Raw genomic sequence first — 18449 nt, forward strand, 5'->3', positions numbered from 1 at the left:
CCTAGGTACTATGACTGCTATTCTTGGTTCTTCCCTTCAGGGAAGGTGTCAGGCAGAAGAGCCATTCCCAGGAAGGGAGAGCCATGGAAAATTCCTGATGTGTACCCTCAGACCATGTCTGAAAGGCATTCTTGAATTAGAGCACAAGTTCAGCCCATAGAGTTCTTAGCTTCCTGCTACTAGTAAGAAATCCTGTCACTTTGTGTCTGGGCAGAACGTGAAGGAAGGGATTTGAGTGGGAGTATGAACCTCAAACTTTGAGAAAATAGAAATTATACCTTTAGGTGGTGTGCTGGCCACGCTGCATAGAGTGAGGGACCATTGGGGCAGCTGCACCCCACAAAGTCCTTGACTCCTGCTTCATTAGATGGTAGAGGTTACAATGATGATTGATCATTGTGGTGATGGTGGAGGCTAGAGCACTGTCACTGCTTGGACACTGGGCAGCACACTGTCAATGTGATGGAGACTTTGGCTACAATCTTGTTCAACTTCTTTCTGTCATGGATAGCTGAGGGTGAGGTGGGATAACAGAGGTTTCTTGTTGTTGCAGGTGGTGAGAAGCAGGAGAACAGGTTGCTGTGGGAGGATGAACCTTTGGTCTGACCCCAACTGCCTGTTCTTTTGGACCATTAGTGATCTGTGCTGTTGAAATGGGTCTATATGCCTGCATGTGCACCTCGTCCTGGATTGCTATCCTACAGAGCAGTCATTTGCTATGCCACTTTCCAGTTTGTCTTGTTTTATGTTGGCTTTATTAAGCACAGAAAAAAAGAAAAGCAGTTGAAATACAGCGAATAATGCACAATATTATTTCCAATAATCATTAAACTGCTCATAACTTCCCTTCCTTTGATTTTTCTTTCTTGCCAGGGCACCAAGGTTCTCCAAATGTTTATGTGGTATTTGAATCCACGCCAGGTCTTTGATCTCTCTCAGGAAGGGCCGAGAGATGCGTAAGTACTGGAGCCTTCATTGCTGTGCACCCTATTTCTGATCTGGTCAGGAAAACAGGAAAAGATCCAGCTTGGCTGGATTGGTGACTGTGTGAGGTTTACATATCCAGGTTTTGGTAGCAAGGGGAATATTCTATTTGTGGGATGCCCTGATGAAGGAAGGAATGATGAATCTGACTCCATGTTCTCAGAAGGATAATAAATTAATTTTATGATACTATATTATATTAAAGAGTACTATACTAAACTATACTAAAGAATACAGAAAGGATACTTACAGAAGGCTAAAAAGATAATAATGAAAACTCGTGACTCTCTCCAGAGTCCCAACACAGCTTGGCACTGATTGGCCAATGAGTGAAAACAACCCTCAGCAGAAACCAATGAAACAATCTGCAAACACATTCCACATGTGAGCACAGCACAGGAGAAGCAAATGAGAAAATAATTTGTTTTCCTTTTTCTCTGAGGCTTCTCAGCTTCCCAGGAGAAAAATCCTGGGCAAAGGGATTTTTCCAGAAAATGTGAATGCCACAGGGGAAGGGCTGCAGTGGGGGCTTTTGTGAGAAGAGGACCTGCTTCCATGTCCAGACAGAGGCAGGTCCAGATGGCTCCAAGGCTCGCTGAGAATCCCAATGCCTGACCATTCCCTAATGAATGAGCATTCCAGTGGGGTGAGGCTGCCTCCAGACCACCACAGCACTGTGCAACTGTCCCTGCTCACTGAGTAACTAATTCAGCTTAGCCACACAATAATTGAAGTGCAAATCTCTTCCAAGGGAGAGAGTACCTCTCTTTAAAGGGCTGATTTTTGCTGCCAAGGGCTGAGAAACCATCCTTCTGTAGTACTTGACATGGGGATACTGGCTTTTCTTAACCATCTGTTCAGAACTACTTTCACATTTTGTAAATATGTTTCATATGTTTTGTAAATCTTATTACTATAAATATTTTACAGTAATAATGGAAATACTTGCCTGTAGAAGAGCAGTCCAAGTGTTTCCTATTCAAGGCACCCAAGCTTTTTATTCTCCTGCAGAAGCACCTGCACTGCTGTTCTCTCATGATGTTTAGAAGTTTTAAGTTAGACATAGATTTTTCAGAGCTGTATAATGGGGAAAAGGAGGGTTAGTTCCTCTGGGCACTCAGCTCTCTACATGTGAATTTCCCCACCTTCATTAGAAAATATTTCATTATGGCTTTCTGAAGGGTGCAACTGAAGGAACGGGACTTCAACGGGTGCTTTTTTTGGCCTCTCCTGTTGATATTTAGATCACATATCCAGAGAAAGAACTCTATTACGTATTCTTGCCTTCTGTGGTGTTAAAATACAGTCACTAGTTGAAGAAGCTGTCACATTATACAAGACTCAGAAACAGTAACTCAACAAGTCATGATGAAGAACATTAAATATTGTTTTAAAACCTCAGTGTTTAAATTTGTTTACTTTAGGGTAAGAGAAAAATCAAAGATTTTGACCTCCCCAGAGGGAGGAATATGAAAATCTGAGAAGATGCTAAACTGATCAAACACTTGTCAGGAGGTGCTGCCTGACATGGAGGAAGGCCTCATTTCACATCCTAGTGGTTTTGCATTTCCACCTCTACTCATATTCTTAGTAATGAATATTTGAAAATGCAGTAAGTGGTGGTTACACTGTCACTCAGCAAAATGCATTAAAAATGTCTGCATTGCTGTTCTCACATTTTTATCCTTTTCCCCCCCCGGTTTCCTCCCTGGGCAGGCTGGAGCTGTACAGAAAAGTGCCGAACCTGCGGATCCTGGCGTGCGGCGGGGATGGGACGGTAGGTGGCAGGGACCTGGCAGTGCCATGCTCTTTGGCCAAGCGATTAAACTCCTCACAGTGGTGGGTTTCCCACCTCACCCTGCCTGCAGAGGCACGGAGAGACAACATATCTTACACTTGTGAAATCGATATGTTTTTCAATTTTCTGTGTGGTCTGGCCTGTGAAGATATGAGGCTAGGTTCTCATGTCCAAAGCTCTCTTTCCTTTATGCATAAAGATTTTGTACAGCTTAAAAGGAATAAAAAATAACTCTGCTGGTCTCCTCTCATTATATACATTAGATCTGAGGGTTAACTTAGTGTCTGGGAGTCATTATATCTTAATTTCTGCTCCTTCCTGCTAGACCTTGGCAGATCCAGGTTCAATACTTTTCTTTACAAGACAATTTCTATGTTCCTGGATAAGTGAATGGGGTCAGGTCTTGAAAGGATTTGTGCACCTTCATTTGGAGAAAAACTCTGCAGCTCATGGTCTGAAGGTCATGAGTGGTAATGGAGTTATTACAACTGCATTCTCTTTCCAGTACTTCAAAATATTTTAAATCTCAGTCTGTGACACTGAATGCTAATACAGTTGAAAAACTGACCTTTAATCTCTAGGGGTTCAGTTCCTCAACATGCATTTGATGGCAATTTTAGCAGTAAGTATGATAAGAAAAATTCATTACTACTCACAGGATGCAGTGATTGGACAGAACATATCTATGTAGATGTTTAGGGCATGGAGAGGTGGTTGGTTTATTTTGTAGAGAGCTGAATCCTCTCTTAATTCACCTTGGCTTGAACTTCTGGGGGGATTTTTCCAGCTTTTTTGTGTTCTTTTAAAACTCCAGGGGGAGGGATATTAATATCAGTGTGTGCCTTGCAAGAATGAAGAAAAAAATCCGTGATAAGACCACTGCCTTGCTGGTACATGGGAAAGCAAGACATGACTGTTACTGAATGATGAACTTTTCCTTTAAACATGAAAGGCAGTCCTTTAGCTGGAGGCATCTGCTGAGAAAAACTATTTCCATCTGTTTTCTTTCCTATCTGAGGAAGGGGGAAAAAAGATTATCGTTAAGATATTAAAAGAGAAAAGAATACAGCTACATTAAATCAGACCATCCTGTTTCCCTTTGCTGAACTGTGCGAGAGGTGGCAGCACCTTCTCATTAGTATGAGCAGTGCTCCACTGTTACCTCTGCTGCTGCTCAGTTTGAAACAAATTAATATCTAATTATTCCCAAAGCCATAACATCTAGAAATGAAAAATCTGGCTCAAATGGACTTAATGAATATGCAATGAGACCAGATGTTACCTCTCATTATTGAGGTGAATCAGAACTTTATAGTAACTTTTCCATTGTCACTTCAGGGCAGAAGTGGAAAGCTTTGCTTTCAAAGCAGTCAGGAGCTTTCTGTTTACAGGGAAATGATAGCATGTGTCATCCTGGATTGTGCAACTAATGTACAAGGTTTAGAAGTGACCTCAAGTTAAATAGCAACATTGTGCTTACAAATGGAAATTTGTTCACCAGTTAAAAGCATTTACAAAAGTGGTGGGTATTTGGATGTTACCTGTAGCAGCGGGAGGCTGAAGCACAGATGTGTGGATTAAGTCCGTGGCAATGACCATGACCAACTTCTTTAAGAAGTCCTGGCCTACTGATGTTATCTTGACTTTTTATTCTGTCTCCTGTTATCAGTGCAGAAGTATAGATATTTTGAAAGAGAGAGGATTACTAACCTCTGAAAACCTCTTTAAAGACCTCAGTATTTTTGGTGACATCCAAGGTCATGAGAGCTGTAAGTACTTGAGATGGCTGTTGTCAGACAATGAACTCAAGTAGGGGATCACATCCCAGATGCATGCTTTAAAAATTGGACAATTGGTTATGATAAATAGCTGTCTGATAAATGCCATTTGTGCAAAATTAAATTTTTCTTGAAGAGACTTGGAGAAAGAAACACCCTAGAATACTAAATAGCATGGTGGTTACTGTATTTATCAGGCTACCTCCTCTGCAGTCTTTCAAACTCCAGCTATTTTTCCTGATGGCCATGTTATGCTGGGTGCCTTTTTTTGTGAAGCTATCCTGGTTTGGATTGAGAATATCTTTGAAATCACAGTAACATTAGTTGGGGCAAGAAAATTCAATCCAGCTGTAGTCAGGTTTTAGGTTTTCTGTCCTATTTAAAAGTTCACATTTGCAGTAGAAGCTGCATCTTAAAAACCAGCAACAGGAAAAAAAATCTTCTGTTAATTTTTATTTCTTTATCTAAAAATGCAGCACAGGTTCTTCACTTTTTTTTCAAAGTGACAAGTAGTTTAAAGAAGAGTCCTTTGTTTTTGCAGCAAGAATTTCAGTCACCCAAAGCTTGATAATATCTTTAGCAACAATTCTTTCTCCCTTCTGAAAATTACCATTTAACGAAAACAAAATAATTTACAGCAATTTGTCCCTTCTGGCAAGATTTCTATTTGAAAGCTTTATGTAGTCTAGAAGAAAGATAGAAGAAATAGCTCTCTGAAATAACTAATAGCTTAGGACACAAAAAAGACAGATTTCACTGTTCCAATTCAAAGGCTCCAACCCTGAGCTGTAGTCTGCCTTTTAGTTTAGTCTTTTATTCTTTTATTAGATAGGTGTGTGTGTATATCTGTATCTTTTGTGTATATATATATATATAGATATAATGTCTTGTACTGATTGAAATAATTCAGCACTAAGGTCTCTTCTATGGGAGAGGGAGACTTGTGAGCAAGTTTATGCTTGGCAGGACAAGTTCTGAGACACCATGCTGTCTTAATGTGTCTCTCATTTTCTTTCATAGCTGTTTGTCAAAGGTTGAGTTTCTTTTGACACGGTGGTAATTAAAAAAAATAATTACCCTGAATTGTCCATATTATTCTTCATTCATTTTTAGATTTCCTCTATTTGATCTTCTCTGTAAAAAAGAATATATGATCAAAATATGTCTTTTTGCCTATAATATTCCTAAAGGTTCTCCTAATTTTCCTTTTTATAGGTGGGCTGGATCCTGTCCATCCTCGATGAGCTGCAACTCAGCCCCCCACCTCCTGTGGCTGTCCTTCCGCTTGGCACTGGGAACGACCTTGCCCGCACCCTCAACTGGGGTGGGGTAAGGACTGGCTGGGGTGCCTTTATGTGGGGTTCTCAGCTTGCTGCTCAGATTTAGTTCTGTGGAGTGGAATTTCCTTTTGGCTAAAACAGCAGGCAGGGCTGCATCCAAGGTCTGTTTCGCTCTGGCAGAGTGGTTTGCTTCAATTTGCAGGTTGGGATTTTGAATTACCGATGCTGTTGTTGCAATAAAAGTGTATGTAGATGTAGCTGGTATTTCAGGCCAAGTAACAAGAACAGTCAACAGGCTTCTAATTTAAGCATAATTTAAACTTTCTCTTTGTTTATCATTTACTACAGCACTGGGCTTATTCCAGGAAAGGCAGATATTCTTTGAATTCCTCTCCTTATGGCCTTACTTTGCCTGCCCTAGACTTGTGCATCTCAATAATCACTTATTAAAATGCTTGATCAAAAATGTATTGAGGGTTTCAGGCACGTGTGAAAGGAGGGAAGTCTGTAGGTAATTGGTAACTTGATTTGTTTTCATCATCTGTGGCTGATACTCTGGTCTCTCTGCTGTCAGGGTTACACAGATGAGCCAGTGTCTAAGATCCTGTGCCATGTAGAAGATGGAACAATTGTCCAGCTGGACCGTTGGAATCTCCAGGTTGAGCGCAACCCTGATTTGCCCCAGGATGAGCTGGAGGATGGGGCACGTAAGGTCAGAGCCTGCTTTTTCCCATGGGAGACACAGAATGCTTATGAACCTCTTTGGGTTACACTTTAAGCAGCATGGGTGGGGAGTTCTGCAACTTTTAAATTTTCTATTTGCATCTCTCCCTTTGATTCTTTTCATGCGTCAGTGATTCTAGAGTTGCGTGAAAGGCACTTATTTGTTGTTTGAAATACCCTGGCATTGAATATTTATGTCAAAGATTAAATCCCGGAGAAAAATCCCTAGCATTTTATCAGAAAGGTCATTGCTGTTCCTCTCTAGTTGCAGGAAAACTGCCATCCATTCCCCAATTGACAAAACTAAAAAGAGAATGTAAAATTTAATTCCTTAGGATTTTGCTAGTGGATACCAGCTGTTTCCTACTTTACAGCAAGGTGTAGTGTATTTTCTATTTAGCTTCTTTCTATGTGGGTCTCCATGTAATCTCCACTAATATCTTGGTAGTTGATGAATGGGAAAATTTTTGCAAGGAAATCTCATAGTAATTTATCATTTGGACTGGAGATGTTGAAAACACCACAAAGCTAAAAAAACCTCCTGATTCTGTGAACTATTTTCTTCTTCTCAGTTAAAATTTCCAGCTTATCTATTGGATGCTACAGTTGCCTCTCTCCAGCCCTGCTGGGTGTGTAAAACAATGAAAAAGCCAAATGTGTGCCTGCCTGCCTCATGCATCCTCAAAAGGATTAGGGCTTCTTCTCTGGGACTTGGCTTGCTCCTGGTTATATACGGAGCAAGAAGAACACAGCTGGAGCTTCATTTGCCATGCTGAGCTTGAAGAGCCAGCAAAACCTTTGTGTTGGTGATATGTTAAGTGGTGCAGCCCTATGGGAAATCTAAATGACAACATAAGGAACCCTCTGATGTGTTAACAAAAACGCACACATGATCATAAAGCACTGTAGGTCTATTTGTGTTCTTCCAGCACTTGTATCTGATTATTTTCCACAAGCCATTCCCAACCTTCAGAGCAACCTTCTGCTGACATTTCCCTGATATGTTCCACTATGTTCTTAGTAGATTTCCATGATGAGCCAAGTTTAAATAGTTAAACCCTGGTGTGTTGAGAAATGTTCCATTCACGTTGTTTTAATGTCTCTTTATTATCTAATTACAGCTTCCCCTCAATGTCTTCAATAATTACTTCAGTCTTGGATTTGATGCACATGTTACGCTGGAGTTCCATGAATCCAGAGGTAATAGGAATTTTTTATTTCCTTAGCCTTGTGGATGGGCAGTTATTTTATTAATTAGAAATAGAAATATCCTGTTTTTATAATTCAGAAGTAAAGCTGGAACATAAAACATGAAGATACATACAACAAGAAAAAGTGATTGTGTTATGAGTTTCCAAGGGACTTCATGATTAAGAAAAGAAAAAAGTACAAAGAAGACTAATGTACTGGAGGAAAAAGGCTGAAAGGGAAGATTTACAAAGTGTTAGATCTTGTAAAGGAGATAATATATGTCAGGTGTGAGTGTGGAAGTGGAGGGAAGAGAAGAGCCACAAGACTGGAAGTGACAGGAATATAATTTTTTTCTCAAACTGAACAGCTGTTACCTGTGGATCAGTATACCACAATGTCCCTGGACTTGGTACAGACCCAGAGTTCTCTGTGCAAGTTAAAGGGTTCAATGTCCACAGAAGTGTCAAGAATTTGAGCAGCTGTAGCATCTTGTCTGTCCCCTTGCCAGCAGCAGCTCTGTCACACTGTACAGACTGACATGTGGCTTAAGGACTGATATGAACAGCTTTGCACTGATATGAACAGCTCTATTTATATGGTTTAGGCAGGTGTGCTTGTAGAAACAAACCTTGCTCAGGTGTCTGCCTTCAGCTTTTGGTTATTCCAGCTTCATATGAAGGTATTTTTTCTGAAACACAGCCTTCCTCTTAGTCACTGTCATACTATCAGAGTGTCATTTCAAGATGAAAAGATAGCACTCTAGTGCCAGGCTAAATAAAGAGCAGGATCCATGATGGAATGAGCTAATGCATATTTTATGATGTTTAAGACTGCTTCAAGCTTTAGGAATAATAATGAGGGGCCACAAAAGGGCACAGGAATGAAATTATGACAGCTGTATGCATTTTTTTTATGAGTGCATGTCACTCTGCATTGCTAATGTGACTGTGAATATACTGTATAGATTAAATGCATGGCTACTTTCTCATTTAATGGAGGCATTATTTAATAATGAAGTTATGGAGCCCTATAAAGGATGAATGTTATTCCAGACATGCCAGGGTTTTAAAAATTTACACGGGTGAAAAAGCACTTGGCAGAGCAAGCTGAGTGTCTGAGTTTGTATGGCCAGGAGACCTTCAGTAGCACAAGTCCTCACTGCTGGTGTCATTCTTGTCTTCTCAAATGCTAAAACATATGAATTCTATGCATTTTAGAAGAGGAAAGCTTATAGGAAAGCTTTGAAGGTGTTGCTGGTGTGTGGTTGTATTGTTTTTCATGTGGAGTTGGGGTTGTTCTGCCTGGAGAAGAAAAGGTTCCTGGGAGAACTTATTATAGCTTTTCAGTACTTGAAAGGGATTTATGAGAAAAACGGGTCCTGTTTCAATAGGACAAGGGACAATGACTCTAAGCAAAAATAGTGTAAATTTGGACTCAATATAAGGAATAAGTTTTTAACAATGAGGGTGGTAAAACACTGACACAGGTTGCTCAGAGAGGTAGTGGGTGCCCCATGCCTGAAAAAATTCTAAGTTGGATTGAATGAGGCTCTGAGCAGCCAGATCTAGGTGAAGATGTCCCTGCCCATTGCAGGGGGTTGGACTAGATGGACTTTAAGGCTCCTTCCAGTTCAAGGAATCCTGTGGCTTGGTGAATTAAGCAATGGAAAGCAGATTATGATCTTATTTACCACAGGATAATCCAGAGAAATTCTTACCAATATTAGCAAAATGTTAAGTACTTTCACAGCTATAACATTTGTGCTCTTGAGGTAATTGACTGCATGCATTTGCTTATGTGGAACTATTGTAATCACATATAGTATTAAAACAAATGAATATCATGCCTGAAAACCAAAATAAGAGAAATTGATATGAGCTCTCAGCCAACAGGACACCTTAAGCAGTAGATATTGGTCAGCTGTTACATTTAGAGTAAGCAGTGATTGCAGTGTCTCAGAGGAACCTATATATTAATGTGGTCTTTTCCGTGGCAACCTCTACATTTTTCTTGTGACTAATCAGTTTGAGACTTGAGGGTTGGATCCAAGTCTGATGGATTTAGCTCTGCTTTTTTGGGAAGTGTTCTGGGTACTGGCTCTTTCTAACTTCCTCCACTGGTATCCTTGTGCTTTGGTAGAGCATGTAAGATGCAGTTTACTTTATCCCTGCTGACATGCTGTTTGATCCCTCAGCTGTGCAGAACTGTTCATTTTCAGGAAACTTCCCCACTGCACACAGGCAGAGTCTAACACATTCCATTTTTCTATTTCTTTGATGGTTTAGGAGCAGTGAGGATGGAGTGAGCCTTGGATAGGCACTCAATAATTCACTTCTTCTAATCAACCTAAGGCTCTATTTTCCATCACAGAGTCCTTCCTCCCTACCCGTGCTCATCTGTGTTGGCAGAAGTAGGACCAGTAGGTTGAGGGAATGCTGAGTCTCTGATGTGAGAAAGGCTCCTTTACCTGTTCTAAACTGGGACTTTGGTTAGGGGGAGTATTTGTCATAAGATCCATGTAAGGTCCAGTGCTGTGGTGTCTGCTGTCTGGAACCATTGGGGTACTCACATGAGAGGATGTGCAGCACAGACACTAAGCCTTCAGAAGCCTTCTGCTGCTTAGCATGGGGTGTTGAGACTCTGCAAAGAGCTGTGAGCTCAATAAGTGAGATGAGATTGACTTACGCAATTAAATTCATTGTTTGAAGTAGAAGTGGCCCTGACTGAGTTTGAGTCACCTGTGACACAGCAACAGATGTAGTAACTGAGACAACAAGCAAATCAGAAACCTCAAGCAGCTCATTCTTACAAAATGGAGCTGTATTTTGTGAGATGTAGTGGCTTTCAAGAGAACTGGAAGTATTGTTTTAAGTGGTCATTTGAGAGGTAATTCGGATGTGTCCACACTAATGTGATGCTTTAGCCAGAAGGACTGTCTTGGTAGTTTGATGTTTTCACTAGAGAATCAAGGAGCCAGGGTGAGTAGCTAGCACTAACACTGAATACAGGGTCAGAAGGGCTATTTCTGGAATCTCTAGATGCCACAAACAAGGAAAGCAGTTTCCAAGGAGGTTCAAGAATGAACTATATTCTGGGAAATGTGCCTCATATTGGGAGATTAAGGGAACTCCATTTAGTTTATTGGAAAGAAGGTTAAGAGGCTATTTAATCACTGCCTATAAGTATTTTCTTGATGAGAAGATATCTGATAGTTGAAGGCTCTGTAATCTGACAGGAAAGTATAACAAGATTTAGCATTTGGCAGTTGAAGACGGAAAATTTCAAGATTGGAAACCACTACATTTACATTAACAGTGAGAATAATTAACCATTAGAGGTACATTACTAATAGACTTAAAATTCTCCATCTCTTGGGGTATAATCAAAATGAAACGGGTTTCTAAATAGGTTTTAGAGTAACCAATTCTCTTTTTCCTTTTTTTATTTTTCTGCAGAAATCTTTGGGTAGAAATGTCTATTCCTTAGTAACTCTTTAACACATCAGAATTTAGGGGCTGTTTCATCTCGTAATTTACTAATGCTTTACTCCTGGTTCAAAGCATGGGTTATTGTTCCAAAAATTTCTAATAATTCTTACAGATTTGTTCTCCACTGTTAGAAACAGAAGTCTAAAAATTCTATTCTATCATAAGATGAATAGTCTGAGAGGTGTTAAATTAACTGATTGAATTCTTGTTACCTCTTTGCTCTATTTCCACACTCTACAAGAAAAGGGAAGGATTCAATATCAGTGTTGGAAATCTGATAGCAGAGAAAGGCACAGATGGGGGACTGACACACAGAAAACATATTTATGGTAATATTTTCTATGAGTGATACTCTGAAAGCACTGTAGTGCTGGCAGGGACTGTGAAGGTATAATGAAGTCTCCTTGTTTTATTGGGGTATTCATACTTTTATTTTTCATCCTTTCACAGAAGCAAATCCAGAGAAATTTAACAGCCGATTTAGAAATAAGATGTTTTATGCCGGGGTAAGTACAGATTTGTCTTACAGAATGATGTTAACTTAGTTGCTTGAATGTCTTCTTAATTACCTTCCCCCTCACTTTGTCACATCAGGAGCTTTTGCCAGTTTATTCTGCCTGTCACAATTTCAAGTGCACTCATGCTGTTTCTGGCAGTGCCACGCACAGGTGTCTGTAGGAAAGAGCCTGTGGTACTGTTATTATACAGAGCTGGGCAGGTGAGAGAAGTGCCACTCCTTTGGACACAGTCCTGGTCATATCTTCGTCCCTCTGCTTCTGGCTCATAAGCTTCTCAAGTCATTGCTCTGCTTCTTTCAGGGCTTGGGAACTGCATTGATACTGACTTTGCTAGAAGAATTCCCAAAGTTTTGGCCTGTATCTTTGTAGCTTTGAGGAGCAGCCTTGGATGTAGTGTGGTGGGGAGTGTATGGCACAAATCAGATATTTGGAGTGATTAATGATGGGTGAATATGCACATGTCATTACCCACTTGTGCATTCGGGAGGCAAATGGACAACACTTTATTCTAAAGCCATTAAGAATAAACACTAGTTTGATAATGAACGACATATAATGTATTTATGGATGATAACACCCACGTGCCTTAAATATGGAAACAAGTATGTGAGCAAGAATTTGTGCTTAATGATTCAGGATACCATTGAACTTGGGTGTTCAAGGACTTTTTTCAATTAAGCTCTCAAAAGCAGAAGTATCACAATTTAAGACAATAAAATCAAATCATGTCTTCTGAGAGAGTAAGTTTGACCAAAGGGAGTGCATATTGGCAATTAGCTCTGTGGAGGGATAAGAACTGAGGGGAAAAAAAAGAAGAGAGGAAGTGTTGACAATTCCTGCACTGATTTCTGTTGCAGGCAGCCTTTACAGACTTTCTGCAAAGAAGCTCAAGAGATTTATCCAAGCATGTTAAAGTTGTGGTGAGTATAAGAAATTGTGTCATAGTATTGTGGGAACGGGGTGGAGGTGGAGGTTTGGAGAGAGAGTGAGGTGAGAGTTTAATGGCTCTGTTACTTTTCAGTTTTGAGCATGACATTTGCAACACATTCCAAGGAAAGTCTTGGGAAAGTTGTTACAAAGCAGCAACACTTCTCTTGTCTGTGGCTCCATTCAGCAATTTCTCTGTGCTCTGTCACTTTGGCTTTGTAGTGTGACGGTACAGACCTGACTCCAAAGATCCAGGAGCTGAAGTTCCAGTGTATAGTGTTTTTAAACATACCCAGGTAAGCTCAAGATAGATTCTTGAAGTTATGCAACAAAAATAACAATAGTTTTCAAAAGACACCTAACAGTTTTCCTAGGCTGGGTTTTCTCACCTCATTGAGAGCCGGCTCCTTAGAATGCTGTTAATGAGCTATGCAGAATGGCTTCAGAGTTCAGGGTGCAGCAAAACCATTCCTTAAAAAGTTGAGTATCCTGATACAGTAGAAATGCTTAACTAACACACTTTGAAAAGCTGTGCATCTAACCTGCAAACAAGTTATTAAAGGGACAGATACCTAGTCTTTTGCTTAATTAGAGTCCAAGTGTGGAAAAAAAAGGAAAGGGGGAGGAGGGAACAGAAATGGAGAGAGGGGAAGGATAAATATTTTAGCAGTTAAGGAATACCAAACTGCCAAAAGAAGTCAGTTTTAAACATGTTACAAGGTGTCTTTAATAAAAATAAAGCTGAATTATCAAAAGTTGTTGGTCTCCTGTACTCTAGAACAGTAGTCTCCAAACTTAATTTGATTGTGCATTTCTGTCAGTAAAAAGCTTTTAAGCATCACCTCTATATATGTATATTTATAAATTATATACATGTGCCCATATTCTAGTATTACAAAAAATATGTATGTTTTTAATGTTTGCTTTCTTATTGAAAGTAAAAGTAATAGTTTTCTTCATACACTCTAATTGTCTTGTCAGTTGTGGATTTTTCTTGCATGTACCCCACTTTGGAAACCATTGCTTTAAAAAACCTCCTAGTTTGCTCCACAGGCAGTCCCAAGCACTTATTCTTTTGAGTCCTGTACTGCAAGCTTCTGCTTGATGTCACCTCTCCAAAGTTCCCCCTTCTACCTCTTTCAGGTTACTTTTACATTTATTCTCTGATGGTAGAAAAGAGAGATGCCTCAGCTTTATCTGTTCCTGCTTCTTATTTCTCCCTGCCTCCTCAAACTATGCAACATTTTGCGTTCTTTGTGCTGAGCTAGCAGGGAGAGGGGAAAGAGGGGCAAAACAGCTTTATGACTAGGGGCAAAACAGCTTCATGGCTCAACAGCTTACCAGCAGGAATCAAAGCAAATAGGGAGTGCTGCTGCTCTATGGTCTATTTCCTGGTGTTTCCCCATTTTCCTCTCAGAGAGGAACCCGATAAAGTTTATGGTGGGTAGACCTGAGGGTGTTGTATCAGCTTGGAAACAGAAAGAACAGCCTAAAAAGCTAAAAGTCAGGACCTCTCAGGGCAAGCTGCTCTATCCAAACCTGTCTCTGTAGGTATTGTGCTGGCACAATGCCCTGGGGGAACCCTGGTGACCACAGAGACTTTGAGCCCCAGCGTCACGACGATGGCTACATCGAAGTCATCGGCTTCACCATGGCCTCGCTGGTGAGTGCAGGGGGTGCTGCCAGGCTGGGAGGGCTCCCTGGGCAACACTGCAGAGTGCAAAATACTCCTTGTTTCTGAAAATCAGGTGTGCTTCCCCATAGTCACATAAGGCAAAAGCATGCTCTGCTGTTAACTGGCAGAGCCAAATAGTTCTTTTTTAATAAGAGAAGTGTTATTTAATAATAAAAAGTATTAGTTGCAAAATATGGCTGATTTGCATGTGCAGTGCTCTGAAGTTAAATGGCAAGATTAATACAGTAAGAGCAGTATGATAAGAGCATGAAGTCATGATTTTACTGTGGGAATGTTCTATGATCAAATAAACACTCCTTTCTCTCTTTAGCTTTTGTCTATTTCATTCTGTGGCATTAAAGTATTTTTTTTAAGTATTGCTGGTATATAAATATGAAATATTATATAACCTTATATGGACATACAGTTTCTATATGTTCCCCAAAAGTCTTGTGAAACTTTAGTAATAGTTGTGGAAGACTTTATTAGTATTTCTTGCATGAATTTTATCTCTCCTTTTGATTCTGCTAGAAAAAGGAAATTCAGCCAACAATTTTAATTTGTCAGTGCACTTCCTTCCAATGCCATCTTTAAAGTGAACTAAAACTGAGATACCATAAAAGCCATCTTTCTCTAAATACCCTGGTGTCCTGCTATGGCAGTGGCCAAACACTGTGACAGTGCCTTCAGGGGATGGTTAAATGCAGCCAGAGTTGGCAATGTTCCCATGCTAGCACCAGCCTACCTAAGGCACTGCAGCTTGGGCTTAGTGTGGCCAGCAGAAGGCCCACAGCTGGACTTGCTGGAAAGTTTTTATAGCTCAGACTTAGCTCCATACCTGTAGGCCTTTGTTGCTACTATCTCATGTAAGCTAGTTTAAAACAAAGATGGATATGCCTGTTTTAGCTAAACTCCCCTGTTGTGACCTGCCCTCAGTCCATAGCACTTTCAGTAAATACCCACAATAATGGTGTTTGTTTCCTAAAAGAGAAAGCCAGGCAAATCTAATCTTCAAAGTAAGAAAAAAGCAGTCTTGGTCAATCTTTCCTTTAAGAGTTTGTCTGGGTTAAGGATACCTTCCTGATTTTTTTTTTTCTTCTTAATGGGCCTAGTGGATTAGGGAAATAACCCACAAGAAAATTTTTGTTTATTAGCTGGTAGATCTTGTGGAATAAAAGTGAAGAGGAGTTTAGGGCATGTTTTTGAAAATGCTGTCAAAACTTTAGCATGTACAAACTGAAGGTTTTCAGTCAGAAGAGTTTTTTTGTTTCTGACACTAACACAGTTCTAGTCAATGGAAGTGGCTAGACAGATTTCAAAAGCTACCAACAATTTTAGGGCTGAATTTAAGAAGTAGGGCCCTTTGAGCTCTGTTTCTCTTTAAAGGAAGCCTAGTTGAGAAGTGTGGGTCTTCAGACCCACATTTGGTTGTGATGCTGAAGAATGATTATAACCCTAGACTGCTTTGATATAATCCTAACTTGTCTTGTATGTCTCAGATGTGCTTGTTGTACCTAAGTGAGTCTGTGAAACCAAGGGAAAGAACTACTTTTTAAAAAGCATTTATAATTATTGATCATATTGTCAATTGATCCATAATATTAAGTGCACAGGCCTTGGCTTGTGTTTACACTGTTCTCTGTTAGTATTGCATTAATAAAGATTTTTTTCTGCATTTGAGAAATTAGAGTGAATTGTCACATAGTCATATTCATTAAAAAAATACATTTCTGCCCAAACATGTCTACCTAGAACTTGAAGGATCAGCTCATTGTCTTCCTTGCTTAATTTCTTTGAAGTGAATTCTTTAACATGATATTTGTTTTAACAAGGTCCTTCTGCTTGCTCTTTTCAGCCTGTCTAATGTTGAGGTTGACTTGATGTGTAAGCTTTCATAATAAAAATTTAAATTTACTAATTCCCATTAAGGACCATTCTGTTCAGGAAGGGGAAATAGTTTTTCTGTCTCGCAGATGTATCTAATTAGGGATGTTGTTTTAAAGAGCAAATAATTATTAGCATGACTGTTATTGTAAAAACAAACCAACCAAAACAAATTGAAAGCTTTAAGAACGAGCACAGTTATTAATTTGCATGTGCACAAGTGCGTATATACGGATGATGAGTCCTATAATGCATGTGGGTAGATATCTCCTTGTTGCTTTGCGGTTTTGGGGTGAAAATGCTTTCATTGGGCTCTTTCAGAATAGCTTAGGAATGGAGTACTGTGTAAAGGACGCTGCCAGCAAAGTGGCATTTTGGATTTTTTAGCTGCCTCAGCTTACTCTGTTCTGAGCTATCTTTTCCCTGCTTGTTGAACCCAGGACATCTCTCTAGCTGTCCTGAATGGCTTGAGCCCCTGCCAGGGGGCTCAGAGACCTTGGCACCAGTGACTTTGAATTTGACCCATGGAGCAAATGACCACCTTTATATGAAGCATTACAAGTCAAGAGACTTTAAGTAGAATAATAGTTAGCTTGTTATAGGGTGAAAAGTAGAATTTTAAGGTTTCTAGAATGGGGACTTAGGGTCCCAAGATGGAGGAATTTGGATGTGTTTTGTCCTTCTTTCTCTTTCTTCCTAGCCTCCATCTTATGGGTGATGGTGGCACTTTTGGATTGGTTTAAGGTAGGAACGCACTGTCTAACATAGGTAATAGGTATTGGGAAATTATTGTAAATGAAGTACACGTAGTTTTTAGTATAAAAGACAACACTGACCTGCTGAACAGACCTCAGCAGGCCAGAGAAAGAATATTATAGATAAGAAATAATAAACAACCTTGAAAACCACAGCTGAGGAATCCTGACTCCTTCTTTGACTGCCAGGCTGGGAAAAGACTTTTATGTATCTCGGGGTCACTCTGACCAGCAGAGATTCCAAGACCTGCTTGGTGTTTTGTTTGTTTGTGTGTTTTGTTTGTTTCTTGCAGGCTGCCCTCCAGGTGGGTGGCCACGGGGAGCGGCTGCACCAGTGCCGGGAGGTGACGCTTTTGACGTACAAGTCCATCCCCATGCAAGTGGACGGCGAGCCCTGCCGGCTGGCCCCCTCCCTCATCCGCATCTCCCTGAGGAACCAGGCCAACATGGTGCAGAAGAGCAAGAGGAGAACGTCCATGCCTTTGCTGAATGAGTGAGTTGCACATGTGCATGTCCTAGAGGCAGGAGGCCCGTGTGGGGCAGCGTATTCTGTCATGGATTTTGCATGTACTGGACTTGCAGCGCATTTGAAAAATAAATTAAAAAAAAAAATCACATCTTCTGAAGTCCCTTTTCACTCTATTGTAAATACTTCTCTGACTTTCTTTTACTCTTTATCTTCTGAGTTACCCCTCTCTTGCTTTTAGAATGGTGTTCTATCTTTCTGTTATGTATTTATTTATTTAGAGAGGTTTCTGCAGCCTTGGCAGTCTGCCCCTTGGCTTCTGATGGTTCTGCATATGTATGCCATTTGCCTTTGAAGTTTTTTTGATTTAGTTTCTCAGCTTTATTGATCTGCTTTTTAAGCTGCATTGAAGACCCCGTAAGAAATTGCCACACTCAAGAGCTAATCAGGACATATTTCAGTCTCTGCTGTGAGCACATGCTGCCTGGCAGAGTCTACAGAGAAAGATTTGAATGTCCTGAAAGAACTGTTTGTACTTTTTAGGAAATCCTTCTCCAGTATAGAAACCCAAATGAGAAATGAGTATTGTAAATGTGACTAAAGAAAAGCTAAGATTGGAAACTAGTAGCTTGTGAAGAGGAGTACACAGGACTAACTTTCTTTTTCATGATTAAACTTGCTTTACAAGCACTGCAGATATAATTTAACCAGAAGAAACCTAAATAGTAAAATTTTGACCTATGAAAGTAGCCACCCAATAAAATAATTTAGATTATTTTGTAGAAGTTATTATTGTAATCCTTGTATAGGTCTTTATTGCTGCTAAAATGAGTGTTGCAAGGGACTTTGCTGTTTTTCATCAAATATTCCAAATGTGAAGCAAAACAGTCTGTCCCTTATCCAAAGATACTGAAGTAATGCCCTAAAGTTATTAAGGATCCACATTTAATTCAAACACACGCACCGAGGCTTTAATATTTTT

General features: G+C 40.0%; 1 protein-coding gene across 4 annotated transcripts in view; it reads left to right on the forward strand.

Moving 5' to 3' along the window:
- Positions 1 to 18449, forward strand: part of DGKI (diacylglycerol kinase iota) — a 209818-nt gene that overhangs the window by 106190 nt on the left and 85179 nt on the right. For all 4 annotated transcript variants that reach the window (XM_036401342.2, XM_036401343.2, XM_036401344.2 and 1 more), the window contains 10 exons: positions 874 to 956; positions 2701 to 2761; positions 5776 to 5889; positions 6415 to 6552; positions 7685 to 7763; positions 11693 to 11748; positions 12618 to 12680; positions 12910 to 12983; positions 14239 to 14350; positions 17295 to 17494. In XM_036401342.2, the coding sequence (XP_036257235.1) occupies positions 874 to 956; positions 2701 to 2761; positions 5776 to 5889; positions 6415 to 6552; positions 7685 to 7763; positions 11693 to 11748; positions 12618 to 12680; positions 12910 to 12983; positions 14239 to 14350; positions 17295 to 17494 (980 nt within the window). The remainder of the gene's footprint in view (positions 1 to 873; positions 957 to 2700; positions 2762 to 5775; positions 5890 to 6414; positions 6553 to 7684; positions 7764 to 11692; positions 11749 to 12617; positions 12681 to 12909; positions 12984 to 14238; positions 14351 to 17294; positions 17495 to 18449) is intronic.

This window comes from Molothrus ater, chromosome 5 (assembly GCF_012460135.2).
Source record: "Molothrus ater isolate BHLD 08-10-18 breed brown headed cowbird chromosome 5, BPBGC_Mater_1.1, whole genome shotgun sequence".
NCBI lineage: Eukaryota > Metazoa > Chordata > Aves > Passeriformes > Icteridae > Molothrus > Molothrus ater.